This window comes from Hippocampus bargibanti, linkage group LG12 (assembly GCF_051943395.1).
Source record: "Hippocampus bargibanti isolate YZ-2025 linkage group LG12, ASM5194339v1, whole genome shotgun sequence".
Classification (NCBI taxonomy): domain Eukaryota; kingdom Metazoa; phylum Chordata; class Actinopteri; order Syngnathiformes; family Syngnathidae; genus Hippocampus; species Hippocampus bargibanti.
In genome coordinates, this window is record NC_142745.1 from 1,559,025 (window position 1) to 1,582,500 (window position 23,476).

General features: G+C 44.3%; 3 protein-coding genes across 6 annotated transcripts in view; 1 reads left to right on the forward strand and 2 right to left on the reverse strand.

Moving 5' to 3' along the window:
• The window catches only part of rnf123 (ring finger protein 123), a 33,479-nt gene extending 16,270 nt beyond the window's left edge, over window positions 1-17,209 (forward strand). Inside the window, exons 25-41 of one of the 2 annotated variants that reach the window (XM_089010518.1) lie at window positions 588-671; window positions 752-859; window positions 919-1,096; window positions 1,207-1,281; window positions 1,405-1,492; window positions 1,556-1,643; window positions 2,673-2,757; window positions 3,077-3,103; window positions 3,984-4,123; window positions 4,201-4,257; window positions 5,037-5,168; window positions 5,252-5,327; window positions 5,395-5,479; window positions 15,236-15,441; window positions 15,520-15,614; window positions 16,569-16,654; window positions 16,770-17,209. In XM_089010518.1, coding sequence (XP_088866644.1) covers window positions 588-671; window positions 752-859; window positions 919-1,096; window positions 1,207-1,281; window positions 1,405-1,492; window positions 1,556-1,643; window positions 2,673-2,757; window positions 3,077-3,103; window positions 3,984-4,123; window positions 4,201-4,257; window positions 5,037-5,168; window positions 5,252-5,327; window positions 5,395-5,479; window positions 15,236-15,441; window positions 15,520-15,614; window positions 16,569-16,654; window positions 16,770-16,872 — 1,713 coding nt within the window. In that variant the 3' untranslated portion in view covers window positions 16,873-17,209. The remainder of the gene's footprint in view (window positions 1-587; window positions 672-751; window positions 860-918; window positions 1,097-1,206; window positions 1,282-1,404; window positions 1,493-1,555; window positions 1,644-2,672; window positions 2,758-3,076; window positions 3,104-3,983; window positions 4,124-4,200; window positions 4,258-5,036; window positions 5,169-5,251; window positions 5,328-5,394; window positions 5,480-15,235; window positions 15,442-15,519; window positions 15,615-16,568; window positions 16,655-16,769) is intronic. The other variant, XM_089010519.1, reaches the window with a different exon arrangement.
• amigo3 (adhesion molecule with Ig like domain 3) lies at window positions 8,685-14,220 on the reverse strand. 2 transcript variants are annotated; one of them, XM_089010521.1, is made up of 3 exons: window positions 13,863-14,220; window positions 11,944-13,516; window positions 8,685-10,060 (listed from the first exon to the last, which is right to left on the reverse strand). In XM_089010521.1, exons 2-3 carry the CDS (start codon window positions 13,285-13,287, stop codon window positions 10,028-10,030), a joined length of 1,377 nt encoding a protein of 458 aa, XP_088866647.1. In that variant the 5' UTR covers window positions 13,288-13,516; window positions 13,863-14,220; the 3' UTR covers window positions 8,685-10,027. The 2 variants fall into 2 exon arrangements, with proteins under 2 accessions (XP_088866647.1, XP_088866646.1); XM_089010520.1 differs by lacking the exon at window positions 8,685-10,060 and having other exon boundaries at window positions 10,527-13,516.
• A 1,161-nt stretch (window positions 17,210-18,370) lies between the features above and the next one.
• On the reverse strand, window positions 18,371-23,114 carry nicn1 (nicolin 1). Of its 2 annotated transcripts, none has more exons than XM_089010357.1 (7): window positions 22,991-23,114; window positions 21,932-22,103; window positions 20,940-21,122; window positions 20,758-20,871; window positions 20,608-20,676; window positions 19,406-19,513; window positions 18,371-18,619 (listed from the first exon to the last, which is right to left on the reverse strand). In XM_089010357.1, the coding sequence occupies exons 1-7, from the start codon at window positions 23,020-23,022 to the stop codon at window positions 18,578-18,580; spliced, it is 720 nt and encodes a 239-aa protein (XP_088866483.1). In that variant the 5' UTR covers window positions 23,023-23,114; the 3' UTR covers window positions 18,371-18,577. The 2 variants fall into 2 exon arrangements, with proteins under 2 accessions (XP_088866483.1, XP_088866484.1); XM_089010358.1 differs by having other exon boundaries at window positions 22,995-23,093.
• Between the last annotated feature and the right edge of the window lie 362 nt (window positions 23,115-23,476).

A 23,476-nucleotide genomic window follows, 5' to 3' on the forward strand; every position in this document is an offset into this window, starting at 1 on the left:
ATAATGGTGATTATCATGGTGATGATCATGATGATCGTGATGATCATGACGATTATCGTGATGATTATGATGATGATCATGATGATCTTGATGATGATGATGATCATGATGATCTTGATGATGATCATGATCATCATGATGATGATCATAATGATAATAATGATTATAATACATTTCATTTCTAAGCGCCTTTCAATATGTATATATTGTATTGTAGTTTGTATAGCCACCCCCATTTCAAACTTGGATAACTCCAACCCCATACAACTTTGGAATTAACTCTTTTTTTCAAATGAAAGAAGAAAGTCTAAGGTTTCCTATGCTGAATTGAATGTTTATGCAGTCCTAAAACTCAATATTCTGTGGATCCTCCAATTTGAGTGAAAATGACAAAAACTCTGGCACTGGAGTGGACATATTTTTTGCACATCATCTGGCAGTGAATAAGTTAAAAACGATCATCTCATCCACCAATCGTTTAAATTTTTCTTCCTCATGCTGACAAACACGCAGACGACCAGTCAACTGTTTGTACGGATGTGGAGCGTCCAGTGCTTGATTGACGGGTACTTGTGTTGTTTGCATAGATGGTGGTGGTGGCCGACGACGTCCACGAATATGCGGCGGCCCTCAAAGACACGGACGAGAAGATCGCCCGATGCCCGCCGAGAGTCAGTGAGATGCCACTTCCGCTGGTGTTGCAGTGCCTTTGTCTTTCTAATCCAATATTGGTTTTGGTTTGCCGCCGTAGAGGTCGGACATCTTGGAGGAACTTCACAAGAGTCAGAAGGTCTTTGCTGAGAAGTTGAATCACCTCAGCAGGAGGCTGGCTTGGATCAACGCCACCATTTATTCCAAGGTGGGTCCGCCGATGGGCACGTATGGACCAGGAATTCCTCACTGCTGTTATTCGTGCAGGAGAAGATGTTGGACGTTTACTGGCTGGTACGCGTATGCATCGGGACCATCGAACGCGCCGACCGCACGGGTTCGCTTTTCGCCTTTATGCCCGAATTCTACCTCAACGTGGCCATGTACGCCTACAACGCGCTCAAGAACTACTTCAGTCCCGCCAGCAGCATGGACCAGCTGCCAGGTGAGCGCGCGGCAACTTCTTGAAGTTGGTGCCAACGCACCACGAACGCTCCGTTCCCTCTCAGGTTGGAATCAAGCCAAGCCGCCGATCTGACTTTGTCGTCCCCGCAGGCTATGAAGAAACGTTGACTCAGCTGGCAGCCATTCTCGCCAAACACTTTGCCGATCCACGCATCGTTGGAACAGGTCTCGCGCACGCACACACTTTATTGATTGATGATTTGTTCTCCGATCAGTTGTGGGAATGACCATCTCAACTAACTTTTTATCCCTCGCCCAATGTTGTAATTGGCGATTTTTGTCCCGTAGATATCAAAGACGCGCTAATGCAGGCGCTGGCTAGCTACGTCTGCTACCCGCAGTCCCTCAGGGCAGTGGAGAGGATCTCCGAAGAACAGTGAGTCGCTCGTCTACCACGTCGGTGGCCATCTTGCTTGCTAGCATGCACTTTTGCCTTCAGACGCGTGGCCATGATGAGGAACCTGCTGGCCCCCTACGAGCAGAGACCGTGGGCGCAGACCAACTGGATTCTGGTCCGGCTGTGGCGGGTGAGGCGCGCTCTGATCTTCGCCGGCCGTTTGCGCTCACAAGCAGATGTTGATTTCAAAATCTAGCTTCATTCAAGGGCGAACTTATCTCATATTATTGATCATTTGGGCTTGGTTGCGAATTCTGCCACCTTGTGGAGGACATCGGAAGTGTTCTATGGCTGACAGTTGGTCACGACGGGATTATAGTTGCACTTTAAAGGACAACCGACACCTCCTGGCGAGTTGTGTCCATAATTTGTAAAACCACTTCAAATGACTTCTACTGAGCACATTTTTCAAAGATTCCACCGCATATAGTTATATTTTACCTTTTAAGACTCCCGCTGAAGTCTTGTTTTCGAGTTGATGACGATGCCCTAAGTGACGTCACGGAGGGAACGCCCCTGACCGAGAAGGCGACACACAATGCATTTTGGGTACTTTGTTTCATCTGAAAACACAGAGTTGATCACGAAATTAGAAGGAAAACGACATAAATAACGCGATGGTGAATCGTGTGTCGTGAATCGTGTGTCGCAGCCAATTACCGTAACACACATAAAGAAGGTGTAAGTTGACACAAATTCCCAAGCGGCCATTTCCAACGAAGCTTGTGCGCCATCTTGTGCTCGAATTGATACGGAAGGACTTCTTTAATGGATTGCAAACATTTATGCTTTCCTTTTCAGAACTGTTTGAATTATATTCATAACTGGATGAGTAACAAGAAAGCATCTTCTCCCAATCTGAACTCTCTGAAGCCATTGTTTTGATTCTGGAGCAAGGCAGTTTGTGAAGGAGTCTCCTGGTGTGACATCACAAACAAGGGGGCGGGACTTTCTTAATCTACCCAGTTCCAAGGTCATTTTGTGGCAGTTTTGGGACACTTGAAGTCATTCTTATTGGTGTTTTATTGGTAAAAATATCAGCCTGCGTGTTTTGGCTATTTTAGATGCTGTAAAACGTTTTTTTAGGAACCAAAAAAATGGTGTCGGTTGTCCTTTAAGTGAACTCCGAAGTGACGTTTGGTGTGCGCGTGTGTTTCAGGGTTGCGGTTTTGGCTACAGGTACACGCGCCTGCCGCATCTCCTCAAAACCAAACCCGAGGACGCCAACCTGCCCAGCCTCCAAAGTAGGTTTCTCATTTTGTCAGTGGGTTAGCACGTCACACCGCCGTTGCTTCGTCAGTCAGCCGTCACGTGACATAGGGGGGCGGGGCAAACAGATGGCACGCACACACATGCGCAGGCGTTTCCCGGTTTGATTGACAGCATGCGAGTGGGTGAGTGTGAATTTGATTGGCAGCAAGTGTTTGCATTAAAGTGGCCATCTTTGATTTGGTCATGTGATGTTTATGACACACTTTCTGTCCCGCATGATCACACGTTGTCATCATCGTCGTTGTTGTTACCCCCAACCCCCCTTTATTTTTTTTTTGCATGCCAATAAAGGGGATTTGACCGTTGCGAGTTTCCAGAGTAAGTTGTCTTTGATTTCCTTGTATGTCATTTTATTTGTTTTCTGATTCATTTAAAAGTAATGTCATAGCTAACGGGGCAATCAGAGCCAGGCATAGAACATTAGGGGTAATCAGACAGAACAAAAGAAGTAATCAGTTAGCTTCAGGGAGTAGTGTACTGCTCCCCCAACCTTAGAGCAGGGACCTATCAGAGCAGAGGTCTGGCACCACCACCTTTGTCCATTAGGGATATACATTGAGCCAGATTTACCAGCACAACTTTAGTTTGCTGACGAAGCTCTTCGGATGTGGATCGAAACGTCCGACACCTTCAAAGAAGTACATATGACGGCTGAAGAAACCTTTTCATCCATGGACCACTCCTGTTTGACTGAGAGCCGACATAGCCACCAAAAATAAATAAATTTGATAATAATAATAATAATAACATCCTTTTGCTATCTATTTGCTATCTGTCTAGCTACCTAGATAGCTATCTGTTTGCTATCCATTTTGTATATAGCTAGCTAGCTATCTATTTGTTATCCATTTTTTATCTATTAGCTAGCTACCTAGCTGGCTATCTATTTGCTATCCATTTGCTATCTTGAGAGTTTTGAAAGGCGCTTAGAAATGAAATGTATTATTATTAGCTATCTGGCTAGCTAGATAGCTATGTAGCTGAATCTATTTATTAGCGATATGGCTTTCTAGCTAGTTAGCTAACTGTCTAGCTGGCTCTCTATTAGCTACCTGGCTCATCTTTCTATGTATTTGAGTTGCTGCTTCTCACCTGCAGAAAAAAAATCGATCCTGTGATGGAAAGTGACCTTGAGCGATTTTAAAGGCGCTTAGAAATGAAATGGATTATTATTATTATTATTATTATTTGTCTCCAGAGCCGTGTCCGTCCCTGCTGCTCCAAAGACACATGGCCCGGCTGCTGAGCGCCGACAAAGACATGGCCGCCTCCTTCCTCAACAGTGTCCTCAATCAGCTCAACTGGGCCTTCTCCGAATTCATCGGCATGATTCAGGAGGTAACGCATCGCTCGCCCGACCTCGCGCAGACACAGCCGTCTTCCCGCCCTTTTAATGCGTCTCGTCCTTGTTGTAGATTCAGCAGGCAGCCGAACGCCCGGAGAGGAACTTTGTGGACACGCGTCAGCTGAAGGTCAGCTCATGACACCAATAGAAATGACTTAAAGTGTCCAAAAACTACTTCAAATTGTTTAAATTGAACCCTGAAGTGGCCAGTTTCAGAAGGTCCCGCCCCCTTGTTCGTGACGTCACGCCAAGACGTCTTGCCTTGCTGGAGAATCAAAACAATGGCTTCGGATTGGGTGAAGATGCTTTCTTGTTACTCATCCAGTTATGAATATGATTCAAGTAGTTCTGAAGAGGAAAGCATAAATGTTTGCAATTGATTAAAGAAGTAATTCCGTGTCATTTTGAGGCATCTGGATGAAATGTAGCGTCCCAGAAAATTCACAAGATGGCGCCCAAGCTCCGTTGGAAATGGCCTGATTTGTCTGCTGTGAATTTGTGTCAACTAGTATCAAATAGTAGTCTTGGTGCAACACACAACGATTCACCATGGCGTTATTTATGTGTTTTCCTTCAAATTTCGCCATCAACACGAAGTTTTCAGACCAAACAAAGTACCGCAAAATGCATTGCGTGTCCTTTCTCGGTCAGGGGCGTTCCTTCTGTGACGTCCCGTCAGGACTCGTCACCAACTCCAAAACAAGACTTCCTGAATATTCAGCGCGAGTCTTAAAACGTAAAATGTCGCTACATGCGGTGGAATCTTTGTAAAATACGCTCAGTAGAAGTCATTTGAAGTGATTTTAAAAATTATGGACACAACTTGTCCTGTGGCGTCTGTTGTCCTTTATCACTTGTATGTCATATTACAATAAGTGCCCATTGTGGTGTGTGGTGGCATTCCAGGTATGCGCCACCTGCTTCGACCTGTCCGTCAGCCTGCTGAGGGTTCTTGAGATGACCGTCACGCTGGTCCCGGAGATCTTCCTGGACTGGTCGCGTCCGTCCGCCGAGCTGCTGCTACGTCGCCTGGCTCAGGTTGGGCTCGCTCTTCCCCCGCCGCCGCCACCCGTGATGGGATTTTGGCCAAGTTGTTGACATGCGATTGTGGTGTGCCGCAGTTGCTGAATCAGGTGTTAAACCGGGTGACGGCCGAGAAGAACCTCTTTGACCGTGTGGTGAATTTACGTCTACCAGGTGTGCACGAGTAAGCCGCTCTGCCACGTGCGTTGCTTTCGTCACTGATGTTATTTGTGCGTTTCAGGTCTGGAGAGCGTGGACCACTACCCCATCCTGGTGGCCGTTACCGGAATCCTGGTTCGACTTCTTGTGGATGGAGACCGGCACGGGTCAGTCACATGTCATGCATTGACCACTACAGTTGATTTTGCAGACATTCCGGTTAGCAGACTACAATGTTCTCATGCATGATGAGGATGTCACTTTAAAGGACAACCGACACCTCTGGACAAGTTGCGTCCATAATTTGTAAAATCACTTCAAATGACTTCTACTGAGCGCATTTTACAAAGATTCCACCGCATATAGCTACATTTTACCTTTTAAGACTCGCGCTGAATATTCAGGAAGTCTTGTTTTCGAGTTGGTGACTATGCCGTAAGTGACGTCACGGAGGGAACGCCCCTGACCGAGAAAGCGACACACAATGCATTTTGGGTACTTTGTTTTGTCTGAAAAAAAAACAATGTTGAAATTAGAAGGAAAACTACAGTTATAACGCGATAGTGAATCGTTGTGTATCACAGCAAATTGCTGTACCACGCATAAAGAACGTATACATTTACACAGATTTCCAGCAGACAAATAAGCCCATTTCCAACGGAGCTTGGGCGCCATCTTGTGCATTTTTTGGAACGCTACATTGGAGTCCAGACGGCTCGAATTGATACGGACAGACTTCTTTAATCGATGGCAAACATTTATGCTTTCCACTTCAGAACTATTTGAATCATATTCATAACTGGATAAATAACAAGAAAGCATTTTCTCCGAATCTGAAGCCATTGTTTTGAAGGCAAGATGTCCTGGTGTGATGTCACAAACAAGGGGGCGGGACCTTCTGAAAATGAAACTTTCTCAGATCATTTTGAAGTTGTTTTGGAACACTTTAACTCATTTTTATTGTTGTTTTGCATTTGACTAAAAATATCAGCCTGCGTGTGTTGGGTATTTTAGATGCTATAAAACGCTTTTCTGAGGTCAGTTAGGAAACCAAAAAATGGTGTCGGTTGTCCTTTAAGCCCGCCTTGAGTAAAAGGTTGAGCAAGTGGCAGAATGGTGCTTGATGGGGGGACCACAGTAAGTGTTTTAATGGATGTTGCATGAGTGCTGGGGGGGCGGGGGTCAACGTGGAGAAAAAGGTCCAATGTTTTTTAAGTAGTCTCAAACGTGGACAACACTCCGGAGCTCGATAGTCATTAAATTGTGTGTGTGTGTGTGTGTGTGTGTGTGTGTGTGTGTGCAAGCAGGGCTGATCCCCCCCCCCCCCACCTCCATGTGCACACACTGAGCATCCATTACTGATGTGTGTGTTTCACTTTGGCCTGATCGAAGTGCATCAACCAATCTTTGGATCCCATCAGATTGTCCACATGCAGCCATAGTATTGATCTTGCTACACTTGCTTAGAATCCTTAGCGGCTTATAATGATCATGATAATAATAACATTAATACAAAATAAATACAAATAATAATAATAATGATGATGCTAATGATGATCATAATAACATTTAATTTCTAAGCGCCTTTCAAAACTCTTATGGACACTAAAGTCACGGGATTTTTTGTGTGCAAGTGAGCAGCGGCAGCCATTATTATAATAATAATAATAATGATGATGATAATAATAATAATAACAGAAATAAGAATAATGCATATTTATAATAATAATAGTACTACTACTAATAATATCAATAATATTAATAATAATGATGATGATAATAATATAATCAGACATATTTATTATAATAATAATAGTACTACTACTAATAATAATATAAATAATATTAATAATAATGATAACAATAATATAATAATACATATTTATAATAATAACAGTACTACTACTAATAATAATATCAATGATGATAATAATAATAAAAAAATGTACTACTACTAATAATAATATCAATAATATTAAAAATAATGATAATAATAATATAATAATACATATTTATAATAATAATAATAATAGTACTACTACTAATAATAATATCAATAATATTAATAATAATAAATTCTACTTCAAGCGCCTTTCAACAAGCGCCTTTCAAAGCTCTCAAGGACACTTTACAGTCACAGATAAGCATACATACTATAATAAATAAAATACAATTATAAATAGAATACAATAAATAAAATACAATTCAATTATAAATAAAAACAAGAGATAGAGCTACACAAATGCAATTTTAAATAGGTGGGTTTTGAGATGGAATTTGAAGGTGGGAAGAGAGTCCATGTTACGAATGTTGGGAGGAAGTGAGTTCCAGAGCAGCTGAAAGCTCTGTCCCCATCGTGCTGAGACGGGCAGGGTGGGGGGCACACAGAGGTGGAGGGAGGAACAGGATTTGAGGGAACGAGAGGGAATAGAAATTTGAAGAAGATCAGATATGTATGGGGGGGGGCAAAGTTATGGATAGCTTTAAATGTATAAAGAAGAATTTCAAAGTTGATTGTCGGTGCGTCCATTTCCTCTTTAAAATCAGTGATCCTCATTGCGCATCAGCAAACAGGCGCACGCACACTGAAAGCACGTGCGCCTGTTCCTGCACCTGTCAACTCCCATTCCCATCAGGAACACGAGATTGTGTGGGCGCTAATTAGCTTAGCAGCATTTTGTTGTCTTTGCCGGACGTGGGCTTCGCTCAGCCTGAAGCTTCCGCAGCCTCTTCCTGTTTCTGTTTTCGTAGGACGAAGCTTGCTTGATCTCAGTCCACTTCTGAACACAACAAAAAAAGGTCTCCCCAGTTTGTCACTACAATCAGTTGGATTGTTTGTAACAAGGCCATCGGTGAAAAGGTTTCTTCAGCCGTCATCTGTACTAATTTGAAGGTGTCGTACGTTTCGCTTCTTATCCAAGAAACTTTGTCAGTGAACTAAAGTCTTACCGGTAGTTTCGGCACTATATAAATCCCTACTGTCCAGACGTGGCGGTGCCGGACTCTGCTATGATAGGTCCCTGCTCTCAGGTTGGGGGGAGCAGAGGACTACTCCCTGCGGCTCCACTGATTGCTCCTATTGTCCTGACTAACGACTGGCCTGATTGCCCTATGTGCTCTGGTATCACCTCATCAGCATTACTAATCCTATGTTGCCTAAGCAGGCTGTTGTACGAACGATCCAAATTGAACCGGTTTAGTGAAGGATTTAGCTGTTTTATGAAAATCCCTTCTTTTACTCCCCTTTCAAACCATCTATGTTCTTTCGCTAAGATTTTAACCTCATTGTCGTCAAATGAGTAATTGCTACCTTTAGGTGCATATGTACTGCCGATTGACTTCAAAGAAGTACAGATAACGGCTGAAGAAACCTTTTCATCGATGGACGACTCCTATACGACTGAGAGCAGTTTTTAGTACCACCGCTTGCTTTCATTGCACTCATCGCTCATTTGCTAATCAGTGGCCACTGGGGATTTTCATATTAGCTCATGTCGGGCAATCTTTTTGTACTCCCTAATCAATACCGTGCGTGGACATTTGGCTAGTCGTTCCAACGTTTAGTCACACAAATGGAACATGATCGGTGAGATGAGTTTAAGGCTTTCTGGTGGGCACCAGCCATTATTGGGCAATCGCCCAGCATCGATAAGTGCTTGTTCCATATTTTGGAGAATCAGCAGAAGCATTTTGTAATCATGAAAATTACGTCATACATCGCCTCAATCCTGTTTATTGATGTTTTTCTCAGTATAGAACAGGCTCATTTTTCATCACGTAGCTTTTCCGGAAGGCTTCTCTCCTCACAGAAAACAAGTAGCATGGTCGATAGTCTATTTGTGACACAATGTTTTTATTTTTGTGAGTGATTCACATCATTGATATACTGAAAGGTAGCTAAATATCTAGCTATCTAAAAAAATCTAGCTAGTTAGATACCTAGCTAGCTAGAAGCTATATATTTATATATAGATAGATGTATTGATGGATAGATTCCTGGATAGATGGATGGATAGATTGATGGATTGATTGATTGATGGATTGATAGATAGATGGATGGATGGATGGATAGCTTGCTATATACTATAGGTAGCTAGCTACCTAGATAGATAGATAGATAGATAGATAGATAGATAGATAGATAGATAGCTTGCTATATACTATAGGTAGCTAGCTACCTAGATAGCTAGATATTGATGGATGGATAGATGGATAGCTTGCTATATACTATAGGTAGCGTGCTAGCTACCTAGATAGCTAGATATTGAATGACGGATGGACGGACGGATGGATAGCTTGCTACCTCGATAGTTAACTAGCGAGCTGGATAGCTTGCTATATAACGTAGGTAGCTAGCTAGCTACCTAGATTGGTGGATAGATCGATGGATGGACTGACAGACAGACAGACGATCTTTGAAGTTGTGTAGGTGTTGTTGGGGAGTCCACCGATTCGATAGAGAATTTGTGAATGACTTGAAATATGGTTGTAGAGCTTTAAAGATGTGTATACAAAGGACTTTGTTGCATTAAACATAAGGAAAGAAAAACAAATTAGTGTGGAGTGTCGCAGATGAAATTGTGAGGTGTTTTGCCCTCAGCATGCTCCTGCTTCGTTTTTTTTTTGTCTTGCAAGAGGGTGAAGTCAGCATTGGTGTCCAACGTATTTGAAGTGACCAGACCGTAGCCCTTGTCATTGGTGTGACCGCTTGGCCCTCACCAGGCTGCCGCCGCGTTTCCCTTCTCCTCCTGTTGTCATGGAAACAAGGGGACGGAGGAAGCGGGAATGAAGACATAATTGAGCAGGAACATCAATCACACGGATGCTTCCTCCGGGCAGTCGGAAGAACTTTCTCCTGGGTATTTTACGCAGGGAGAAATTAAGAGTACAGTGATACCTTGGTTTACGAACTTAATTGGTTCCCAGACAGAGTGTGTAAGGCGAAAAGTGTGTCTTACAAAAATTAATTTCCCATAGGAAACCATTAAAATGAGAATAATCCGTTCCCATGTCCCCATAAAAAAAATTCTACTTTCTAATTTCCTAAGCCTTGAAACTACACAAAGAATACCTTATTTTATGTATAATAAATGTGCTATGGTATTATAATTAAAGAAATAAACTACTGTCCAATAAAGTTGTTTTATTGACCTTTGATGGTGTTTGATTGTCGTTGATGGCTTGATGGAATGGAGTGGCCGGTTTCCTCAGCATTAAACACTTGATGAGGAACGGAGCCTTCTTCTTTCGCCATCTTGAGGAATGATCCCTTGTAGGTGCTTTCTCTGCCATCATTTTACCTAGTTCCTCATCAATTGTGTTCTGTTTAGCTGGATTGATAGCTTTTGCATCAATTGTACAGATAGCTTGTGAGGGTTATTTGTGGAGCCTGATTGATGGGAATTTTAACCTTGCAGTGTACACTCCGCCTTTGAACTATCAAAGTTGAAACGAGTCCAAATGTCACTATTTTCTATCCATTTTGTCACTCTCTCTCTGTCGTCTGCCTGTCTCTTCAATGTTTAAACCACCTCCCCTCGCTGCTGCGGTCTTGACCAATCACGTGGCTTTAACCGGCGACTGGGGGCGGGGAATAGAGGACCAAAACAAGCCGGCTGCCTTTTTCTTGTTAGGAGAACGGGCTCATTTGCAAACGACACATCGCTCATTGCGGCAGCTCCGTGTGTATCCCGAAAAATAGTTCGTATGCCAAGGTAAAATGTTCATAAATTTAACGTTGGTAAACCGACAAGTTCGTAAGCCAAGGGGTTCGTAAACCGAGGTAACACTGTATTCCATGGTCTCTAAATTGCTATGCCAATTTGAAAGAATTGACAACACAGCGGCAAACGAAAAACGTGTCATTTGACAGAACTGAATGTTTTTTTCCGTGCAACTAACCTAGCAAAATAACCAAAAGGGATGTTAGTTTGGATCATTTTATTAGGCGCGCGGCAAGTGGAGGTAGTGCAGGGACCAGGATGCAAGTGAGCGCAGTGAAAACATTTGCAGACAAAACCTCAAACGTGCTCCTGATGTTTTATTGATGTTGTTCCTTGCCACGCCATTTAACGATAATAAGCCAATCCGACGGGAGGAGGTGCTTCTATTTTCAGTTTTTGGGACGTTTGCTCCGTGCGTGGCATCGAGGCATCTGCAAGCAAGCGTTCTTAAAGGTACCGGCGGAGATTTTAAAGGTTTACGCGGGAAATAATCCCCATTGCCCAAATTGTTTATTCGGTCATCTTTGGTGATTTGAGCCGTCATTCATCCGGTCACAGTGCGGAGATCGGTTCTTGGCTGACAAAATGTCATTTTCAAGGCAAAGGTGTTGGTCGAGGAGTTGCGATGTGGTGAGGGTCGGTAGTGCAGGAGGTGAGAGTGGTGGAGGATGTTGGGGGTAGCCGGGAGGTACAATAGTGGCAGCGGTGTCATTGTCCGAGTTCCCTCATTAGGGCAACACGAAGGACTTGTCTGGAAACTTGGCGTCCCGCCAGTGGAGTTGCCGCTCCTCTGGTTCCAGAAGCAAACCCGGCCCCAGGTGCCCTTCAATCGCCCCTCCCACCCTGACCCGCCCGTTCTGCTGCTCTCGGACCGGTTCCAGAAAGACCACGTGCCTGTTGGTACTGACCTTTTTCCCCAGGGCCTCGGTGGTGGCGGGCGGGGTGGGACTTAGGATGGAGGACCGGGCGCTCTCGTTGGCTGCCAGGCCGCCCCCCTTGTTGCAGGGCGGACATCGGCACGGTGTCAGGTACAAGTACACGAGGACCAAGATCAGGCTGACCGCGCACCCGAGCAGGGTCGTGAACCCGGTGTTGAAGGAGTCGTGGTCTTGGTTGCCGTGGTGCGTCACCACCGTCACGTTTACTTCCTGAGTCTCGTTACGCCGGCCCACCGTATCCCGCGCCATGCACCAGTAGACCCCAGAGTCCTCCGCTCGGGCCGCCACGATCTCCAGGCTCCCGTTGACGAACATCTTTAGCGAGACGTTGTTGCCGGGCGGTGACACGTACTCCTGGTGCGGGGAGACCCAGAAGAAGGTGATGTGCTGCCCCGTCAAGGTGGTGGTACAGTGGAGCATCGCCGGGCGACCCGCATTCACCGCCACGTCGCTCGACTGCGGAGCAACGGCGGTCGCGTTGCAAGGTTGGGGGAAGTTAGGGAGGAACCGCGCCGAGAGTCCCTTCACCCCGTACATCCGGCAGGTGTAGTCCCGGCGGAATTCCGTCACCGACGGGTAACCTCGAAGTTCCCAGAGCCGGAACATTCGGTACGTGGCGCAGTCACATACCAGCGGGTTGCCGTGAAGGTAAAGCCCCTGCTGCAGTCTACCCGGCAGGTTGGTGAGGTTCTCCAGGGGAAGCCGGGGAAGCCGGTTCGAGGACAGGTCCAGCAAGAGAAGCCCGGGGTGCTCTCGGACGGACAAGAAGGGAAATTCCAGGAGTCGGTTGTGGCCGAGGTACAGCCTGCGCAGGGCGCCCAATGCCGCCACAGCCTTGCGCTCCACCTTCACCAGGAGGTTGTTGAAGAGCAGAAGCTCCTCGAGACCAGGGAGGTCCCGGAATGAGGCCTCCTCTACAACTCGAAGTTTATTGGATGACAAGTCCAGGTGTCGTAGAAGCGCGCCAGAGGCGTTACGGAAGGTGCCCGGCGGGATGGCCGTCAGCCGGTTGTGGGCCAAGCGTACGGTGCGCAGGTGCAGTAAGCCCTCAAAGCTTCCCTCGCCAAGCGCCGATAGACGATTGTGGCTCAGGTCCAAAGTGACCACAGAAGCCGGCACGTCCGCCGGCAGCCGGTCCAGGCCGAGCCCGGCGCAACTGAGGATGTCGGCGGCGCGCAAGCAGCCCCCCTCGCGGGAGGAGTTGTTTCGCCACGACCCGACCGACCGCGTCTGCTGAAGAAAGCCGAGCAGAACCGCCGGCCAAGTCCAGGATATCACAGCCGCCACCGCCGCGTCCCGATGGACAGCCCGCATCGCGCACCCCTTGTTTGCTTCCTCTCACTGGAAAATGCTCTTCACGTCGTTCATCCCGATTTTCTTCAAATGAGTGCGACTGCAGCTCGTTCCGAGCGGGGTCCGAACCGTCACAAACCGCTAACGCGTAGCGCCACCCTGAGCTTTGGATCCATCAGCTGCTGGACCAGACGCTGAATACGTCGTCCATCTGGAGCGCCGGCTGGCTCGCGTTAGAACCCCACGTCGTCTGTGTACCACAAGAGGGGGGGGGGGGGGGGTGCTCGGTCTCAAATACAAATAGACAACAAACGCGAGCCGAGACGACAAACACACAAACTCGCGCGACACATTTACAAAAGCACACGTTCAAATGGCTGCGCGGACGTTCTACTGTGAAAAAGCCATCCTTACTGACACACGCACACACAAAATGAACACAATTGTACACAAAAAACACTTTCATACATACCATGATATTTTTTCTTTCATGTTTGATGACGGATGGAAACTTTCACACACACGCCTAACACACGCAGTCTCACAGCAGTCTACACACAAACACACACAGTCACGTGTGTGTCGGTTGGCCTCACATCAGTTGATGTTGTGGTCGGCGTCATCCATTGCACGTCGGCCAAACGGCTGCCGGCATTTCTCCCGTTTTTTTTCCACTTCCTTTCCGCTTCCCGTTTTCCACTCGCCGTTTGTGTTTTGGTGATGGACGCGACTCGCTCGTTAGCAGGCGCTAACTGTCTTTTTTTTCCAGACAAGTCGGCATCTCGTCTTGAGTCCTTTCTGATCTGGAGAGGAGCGTACACGGTCGATGTTTTCCGTTGCCTCTTTGGCTTTTCATCCTGTGGGCGTCTCTCTCGTCCAGGCTGAGATGGCCTTTCCCTGGGAGCTCCTCCGTTGGCTCCTCCTCTTCCCACACTCACTTGCTCTCTCTCTCTCCTATTTTTTTTCTTGTTTCCCCCCCTTCGCCTTGTATGCCCTTTGTCTAGTATTTCCTCTTGATATAAACACACACACACACACATTCAAGTTCTATTTTAAGGACGACACCATTTTTTTGTTTCCTAACTGACATCAGAAAAACGTTTGATAGCATCTAAAATACCTGTAACACGCAGGCTGATATTTTTAGTCAAATGCAAAACACCAATTAAAAATGATTTAAAGTGTCCCAAAACTACTGCAAAATGACCTCGGAGATGCCGAGTTTCAGAAGGTCCCGCCCCCTTGTTCGTGACATCACGCCAGGACGTCTTGTCTTGCTCGAGAATCAAAACAATGGCTTCAGATTGGGAGAAGATGCTTTCTTGTTACTCATCCAGTTATGAATATGATTCAAATAGTTCCGAAGAGGAAAGCATAAATGTTTGCAATCGATTAAAGAAGTAATTCCATGTCATTTTGGATCTGGATGAAATATAGTGTCCCAGAAAATGCACAAGATGGTGCCCAAGCTTCGTTGGAAATGGGCTGATTTGTCTGCTTGGAATTTGTGTCAACTACTATCAAATAGTAGTCTTGGTGCAACACACAATGATTCACCATCGCGTTATTTATGTAGTTTTTCCTTCTAATTTCGCGATCAACACGAAGTTTTCAGACCAAACAAAGTACCCAAAATGCATTGTGTGTCGCTTTCTCGGTCAGGGGCCTTCCAGACGTGACATCACATCAGGCATCGTCACCAACTCGAAAACAAGACTTCCTGAATATTCAGCGCGAGTCTTAAAAGGCAGAATCTCGCGATATGCGGTGGAATCTTTATCAAATACGCTCAGTAGAAGTCATTTCAAGCCATTTTACAAATTATGGACGCAACTTTTCCGGAGGCGTCGGTTGTCCTTTAAGTCAATGCGACACACAATATCCCAACTACACTAGAATTGACACCAACGGGAATTAGCATTAGCAAGATGCTTATGAGTTGTGTTTTGTGTGTGTGTGTGTGTTTCAGGACAAGTCGCGCGGCGTGCGTGCTGCTATCCGACCCATGCTTCCAGCTTCACTCCATCCAGCACCTTCTCAGTGATGCTGGCGACCAGTCGGGCTCGGGGACGTTAGCCACATTAGCTTCTTCGTCCTCGTCCAGCTTGGTGCCCTCCGTGGCGCCGCATCTTCCCATTGGCTCATCCGAACACAAACATTTTTCCCTCAACGCATGTGAGCGGCGTCACAACGTCAATGCGGTTGAGTTGTTCTCTTGCTAGCAAGCCTGTTTGGTGGTCTCGTGTTTTGCAGACAGCGACTACATCAGCGTGGAGGAGAAGCTGAAGGTGGGAAGCATGCTGGCCTTCCTCACGAGGGAATCACAGAAGGCGGCAACCAGCACTCAGGTTGTCCTCCCATCATGTTGTCGGCCGGAGATGACCAATATGTCGATTGCCATCCACAAGCAAACTATTGAGCTTCCCTCATAGAACTTGTTTTTTTTTTATCGATTTGGAACAATCTGAACCTACCAGGATGGAATGGAGTAGCTGGTTTCCTCAGCATTAAACACTTGATGAGGAAGGTAGCCTTCTTCATTCACCATCTAGAGGAATGATCCCTTGTAGGTGCTTTCTATGCCATAATTTTACCTAGTTCCTCATCAATTGTGTTCTGTTTAGCTGGGTTGATAGCTTTTTGCATCAAGTGTACAGATGGCTTGTGCGGCTTATTTGTGGAGCCTGATCAGAATCAGAATCATCTTTATTGCTAAGTATGTAGAACACACAAGGAATTTGTTTCCGGTCGAACACGCTGCACTAGTATCATCAGCAAAAAATTTTGCAAAGAGGCACTATACAATTCTATTTGGGCTACTGTTCAAAGAGTTAATGGCTTGGGGGAAGAAGCTGTTTAAATGTCTGCTGGATTGGTGCGCATGGGATTGATGGGATATTTTAACCTTGCATCTACACTCTACCTTTGAACTATCAAAGTTGAAACTTTCACACTGTCGTCTGCCTGTCTCTTTAATGTAAAAAATGTAAAAAAAAATAATAATAATTTCATTTCTAAGTGCCTTTCAAAACTCTCAAGGTCACTTTACAGGCACAGGATCAGCGCGATCACTCAACCTGGAAGTAACTCAAATAGATAGAAAGCTAGCTAATAGTTAGCTCATAATAATAACAACAATAAATTTCATTATCTAGCTAGCTAGATAGCTAGCCAGCCAGATAGCTAATAATAATCCATTTAATTTCTAAGCACCTTTCAAAACTCTCAAGGACACTTTACAGTCACAGGATCAGCTTGAAGTAACATGCATTTTTTTTTTCTTCGTTTTTGATGTCTTCCAGCCAGCCAGTGAGGATGACCTTTGCCCCATCTGCTACGCGCACTCCATTTCAGCTGTTTTTCAGCCCTGCTCACACAAGTCCTGCAAGTTAGTAGCATACGCCTACACACTCATGTCGATAATTATTAAACCAAAGGGACCTCCTCCGAGGTTTCAAGTCACGTCGTGAGCCTTTATTATTATTATTATTATTATTTTTTAGGGCTTGCATCAATCAGCATCTGATGAACAACAAAGATTGTTTCTTCTGCAAGGCCACCATCACGGCAGTGGATGACTATTGCAAGCCCCCCACCTCTTCCTAGCGAGCACCTTCTTCTCTCACGTTGACCCCCACTAGGGAGTTGAAGTGGGTGTGATCTTGCATCCCTTTCAAGGCTTTCTGATGCATTGTGAGGAATATTTCCCTTGTTGATGGAGCCATTGTTGTTGTTCCTGCCATGGAATTAAATTATTAATCACAAAAAAAACAGTGTTGTTCTTTGATTACCTTCACTGTATGCCCTCTGCTCATCTCACCACGATGGGGTGCAGAGCTTTCAGCCGCTCCGTTCCCAAAGTCTGGAACTCACTTCCACCCAACATCCTTCCTACTTTCATATCTCACCTGAAAAGCCATCTTTTTAAACTTGCTTTCATGGTCTAGTTTAATCTGCTGTTTTTATTATTTATTGTTTTATTCATGATTTTGTTTTATGTATTGTTTTTATTGTAAAGTGACCTTGGATGTTCAGAAATGCGCTTGTAAATTAAATGTATTATTATTATTATCATTATTATTATTATTCAAAGATGTGCATGCGCAGGAACAGGAAATACAATCCAGAATTATTATGTGTTTGTCTAACACGCACACAAAGAATAAATCCAATCTAGAAGATTAGCAAATGCAGTAGAGTAGGTGTGTCCGTGTGAAAGTGTCCTCTCCGTGGAAAGCAGACACCAGCGTCTCATTGATGGAAGGCGTGGGAGGGAATCAATAAACCCCAAAAATAACAGGAACAGGAAGGCTCCGGTTTACTGCAACACACACACACACACATGCGTGTGTGTGTGTTTGTATGACAAGTCTTGTGAGGACCACTAACATTTTATACCATATAACAAGTGAGGACATTTTGGATGGTCCTCACAAGTTTTTCATTCTAGAGGGTCTATAGATGCATATGTTAAAGTTTCAGAGAGGTCCTCACAAATTCACCCAAAAAGATTTGTTGGTGTGTATTTTCATTTCACTTGGATACACACACTTTTTACCCCACTGTGTGTGTGTTTATGTGTGTGTGCGCGTGGTTAATGAGAGGAAAAAGTTCATACCACAAAAAGTAATACGATAGTTTTCACCAAATTCACTACAGGGGTGAGGACTTTGAATGTACCCATTAAGAAACCTTATTGCTGCTTGTTATTTCAGTTTCAAGTCCACTTTTTATTGCTTTGTTTTTAAAGAAGTTGAAGTGGGAAATGGGCTGACATTTAGTCTTCAAATGGAACACTAGTTCTTCTCTAAACTTATCAGCAACGGTGGTAACTCCTTATCTGGAGTTATCCGGACCTCACAAATTCATTGAAACAGGAATGTGTGTGTGTGTGTGTGTGTGTGTGTGTGTGTGTGTGTGTGTGTGTGTGTGTGTGTGTGTGTGTGTGTGTGTGTGTGTGTGTGTGTGTGTGTGTGTGTGTGTGTGTGTGTGTGTGTGTGTGTGTATTTTAAAACCCTATTTTGAAATTTTTAACGCCATTTTAACATTTCAATTAAAATCTCCAAGCTTACTTTGAAACATTAACACACACCACCGGCGACTATTCTTCCTCCAAAGGCTTTTATTGGCGCTACAACGTCGTCACCTGTCGAACGATTTCTCTTATTTTGGTGGCATATTTCCAGTGTTGCTCTGACTCACAAATTACAAGTTCTTTTTTTATTTTGATAACCCAGAATGACACGTTGGAGTTTCCACACCGAAAAGATCAAACGAGCTGAACATCAAAATTCATGAGAACAAGCTTGTTTTATGTCAGGGATAATAAATTAATGTCGTAACAGCCATCCACCTGCAAAACAAACAAAAAAAAAAACCAAACAGTCATATTAGTAAATATTTGTATACATGAAGAAAAAAGATGTCTTACATTTTTAATCATTGTAAAAACAACACCCGAACAAATGTCATATTATAACCAGGAAAAACTCAAATAGATCAAGTTAGCTAGCTAGCTAATAGATAACTAATAGATAGCCAGCTAGCTAGTTAGACAGCTAATCGATAGCGAATAGCTAGCTAGCTAGGTAGGTATCCAGCAACGGTGACCCCAATCGGGAAAAACTCAGATCCAGTTAGCTAGCTAATAGATAATTAATAGATAGACAGCTAGCTAGTTAGACAGCTAATCGATAGCGAATAGATAGCTAGCTAGGTAGCCAGCAACGGTGACCCCGTTCAACCAGGAAAAACTCAAACAGATCAAGTTAGCTAGCTAGCTAATAGATAACTAATAGATAACCAGCCAGCGAATCGATAGCAAATAGATAGCTAGCTAGGTAGCCAGCAACGGTGACCCCGTTCAACCAGGAATAACTCAAATAGATCAAGTTAGCTAGCTAGCTAATAGATAGCCAGCCAGCTAGTTAGACAGCTAATCGATAGCAAATAGATAGCTAGCTAGGTAGCCAGCAACGGTGACCCCGTTCAACCGGGAAAAACTCGAATAGATCAAGTTAGCTAGCTAGCTAATAGATTTCAATTCCCGAATACTTTTGTGAATGGCAGCGAATGAGTAAAGCGTTCAATCTATATGCTAAAAAAAAAAGGTGCTTGCGTGTGCATGTGTTGAACGTACGTCAAAGCGACCAACGGAGGTGGCGTGGCTCTGACTGCCCTCCATGACTTGACTCAAGGCCCACATCTGCTGAAGTCGGCATGACACGGACGCGATGTCCAGCGGGCCCTGCCAAGGGGGGGGGCATACAAGCTCTCACGTATAGTTTACATAAGGCGGAGGATGTAACTGGCGGGTATATTGTCATTGGTTGCCATGACAACACAAATGAAAAAATATTTGGTCTTGTTCTGTAAAAGTGTTTAACGTTTCTATGCGAACCTTTATATGTGTGGTTTTTTTCTTAAAATCGTCTTCAATAGTTTATTTATAATGTTTTGTTATGATCACTTCCGCTTCCGTGTCATGTGTTTCGATGTACGAGAGTAACTGCGAGTGTTCCGCCCCCAGTAATTGCATTACAATGCAGCACAGTGCCCCCTAGTGATGGAAATACGTAGTTAAAACCGCTCAAAAAGTCGTGGAGTGGCCATTTTGAAATATAACCGTGAAGAGGTGTGATCACATCCACATCCATCCTCTTTCTTTTGACTTGTTCGGGCACAATCTGTCAGTACATTTACACCATTATACATTTTACTCTTTGTTGTGCAAGTTATTTATAAGCCTACGTCAGTAGTTCACCAGTTAAAGGACAACCGACACGAAGTATTGAAGACGATTGAGGCTTGCGATTGGCTGCCGTGCTGTGTATGCAAATTGCCGAACGAACGAACGTTCGTTGTGCAATTTGCATACTCTGCACCGCAGCCAATCAGAAGCCTCGTTTCATGCTTCGGACTATGCCGTGACTGTAAAGTGTACTTGAGAGTTTTGAAAGGCGCTTAGAAAGAGGAGTCCACGTGGATTGTAGCGGTTTGCTTGATTAAATAAAACAAACGTTTGATTTGAAAAAAAAAAAACTTTTTTTTTTTTTTTCTTGACGAAGTTGTCGGCCACCCGGCGGGGCGAGAAGTTGTTCGCCCGACGTAAAAGTTGTACGCCCCGGGCCTCCGGGCAGACGTTATTTCAAACATTGATATAAAGGTTCGTATAGTAACGTTAAACACGTTTACAGAACAACAAGACCAGATAAATGATCTTTTTGTTGTCATGGCAACCAATGACAATATATATATATTTTTACTCGCACTGGCATCACTCAGTGTGGCCTTTCTTGAGGTTTCCCAAATATGCAAAGGGGGCGGATCTCTGCAACGTACCTGCGTAGGCAACTGTCGCTCAACAAGGTTCAGAGCCAAAAGCCAATCAGAAAGCTCCTTCTCAGGCTCCTGCAGCATGTTGACATCACCCATGAAGCATTTTGTCGCCGCCCACCCTAAAAAATACCATGACGGACGGCTTTTACGTACAGGTTGCACGCGAGGAAAAATGCGCACGTCCTGCACGCTGAAGCTCAACCAGGCGGACGAAGGCTGCTTGAGGATCAAGCGGACGGTGGTCACGCCGTCCGGCTCTACTCGCATCTGAAGGCAAAGTCAACACCATCACACCAATGCGTCACCGGCGCCAGAAATACAGGATGCGCGCTCACCTGCTTCCTGTCAATGCTGTAGTAGTCCTGCGCACCCGCCTCCGTGTGCGGGTTGGTCATGAGGGGGCGGTCCCGGAGGGCTGTGCACCATTTAGCCGGCGCCCCCTCCTGGCCGGGGCTCCTCCTTTGCAGCCTCACGCTAACCAGGGCCGTGTAGAAATTCTTAAAGGTGATGGTCTCAATCTGATGACATCATACACATGTACGATGAGATCATATTTGCTTGAGAATCAAAACAATGGCTTCGGATTGGGAAAAGATGCTTTCTTGTTACTCATCCAGTTATGAATATGATTCAAATAGTTCTGAAGAGGAAAGCATACATGTTTGCAATCGAATCAAGAAGTAATTCCGTGTCATTTTGAGGCATCGGGATGAAATGTAGAGTCCCAGAAAATGCACAAGATGGCGCCCAAGCTCCTTAGGAAATGGACTGATTTGTCTGCTGGGAATTTGGGTCAACTAGTATCAAATAGTAGTCTTGGTGCAACACACAACCATTCACCATCGCGTTATGTATGTGTTTTCCTTCTAATTTCACCATCAACACGAAGTTTTCAGACCAAACAAAGTACACAAAAGGATTTAAAGGACAACCGACACCGCCGGACAAGTTGTGTCCATAATTTGGGAAATTACTTCAAATGACTTCTACTTAGTGCATTTTACAAAGATTCCAGCGCATAACGCTATATTCTACATTTTAAGACTTGCGCTGAATATTCAGGAAGTCTTGTTTTCGAGTTGGTGACGATGCCTGAAGTGACGTCACGGAGGGAACGCCCCTGACCGAGAAAGCCGCACACAATGCATTTTGGGTACTTTAACTCATTTTTATTGGTGTTTTCAATTTGACTAAAGATATCAGCCTGCATGTTTTGCATATTTTAGATGCTATAAAACGTTTTTCTGATGTCAGTTAGGAAACAAAAAAATGGCGTCGGTTGTCCTTTAACATTTGTCATCCTATGACGTTATAGTCAGAGACTTACATTGACGGTTTTCCCCGGAGGCAGGGCAACATCGATCACGCACACGCCCGAACAGCATCCCTGTGTTTTGCTGTCGCCACCTCCAAGATGGAGGAACACTGGCGGCTTTAGTGTGCAGGCCACGCCCTTGGTGACATCATCAGCGCTCATCTTTGCCTTCTCTCGATCACCACTATAATCATATAAAAATAGAAATGTGTCACATACAAAAAGACAAGCTGAGTTCATTACGATTACGGTTGATTAATTTGACTTTTAGTGTACACTTGTTCATTCATTATCATAATAATAATAATAATAATAATAATTGGATTGGATTTGCATTTATTAGTCTCGCAGTGGAGAAATGTACATTTAATAATAATAATAATAATAATAAAAAAAATAATAATAATAACAATCCATTTTATTTGTCAAATTTCAAAACTCTCAAGGACACTTTAAGGTCACAGGATATTTTTTTCTGCAGGTGAGCAGCGGCAGACACACGCGCCAGCGTTCACTCAAGCCGGAAGTAACAAAGTAAAAAAAAAAAAAAACTAAATAACAAATAATATGACAACACAAAAGACATAGTCATTCATTCTTCAGCACTTTCTGTACTCTAAAAATATAAAAATGTACGCTATTGACTAGTTTATCCCATTCATGTCTCAATGGTCCACATTTTCGCTAAACTTTGTCTTCTAATATCAATATTTGGTCAATTCAGCATGTACATAGTACGGCAGATTTATGTGAGCTAAGGTGTTAAATAAATGATATTTCAGAATACAATCATCACTTTCAGGAGCATTTCGTTCATTTCTGACGTGTGTAATGCTGGCATTCTTCACACAATTTTAACACTGCGTATTTCTTAATTTTCGACACGAAAAGCAACACGATGACACATTTTCACTATGAATGTTCGATATTTTGCAATTGGCTTGTTATCACTACAACATTTCCTGTTCCAAAGAGCAAATAGCATGTCGCCGTTGTTACGTCATCGACGCTACGTTGACGTCATAGTACACATTGTCATTCTCGTTGTTCTGAATGAAAAAAGGTACGTACTCACGTCTCCTAATGCGCGTGTTAGACGACATTGGACCCGCAAAAAGCGTCCGTTCAACGAGAGACCCCAGCTAGCGGCCGTTAGCATGCTAATGGCCACAGACGACACACGACCTTACTTCCGGTTTTACGGAACTATGGCGACTGACGGCCAGCCTCCAAACGCTACAATAAATTTTAATATTAAGTGGTTAGTACCATAACGGGCGTTTGTGACATTCTTAAAGTTATTATATAAAAATAAACCCATCGTTGATATTTGTCTAAATAATAAAAATGGGGAAGTTAGCGCCGCATGAATACGGCAGAGGGCAGCCTTGTCTCGTGCCAGGCTTCCACTAAGTGTACCGCAAACGAAAAAGGATGAGACTCGTATTGTCATGGCAACCGAATCAAAACTCCCTCAACAAGTGACCAACTATTAGTTTCTACTGTGCCGTTTTTGCCATCTAGCCCCGAGCAGTACTTCTCAAACTCAATCATGAC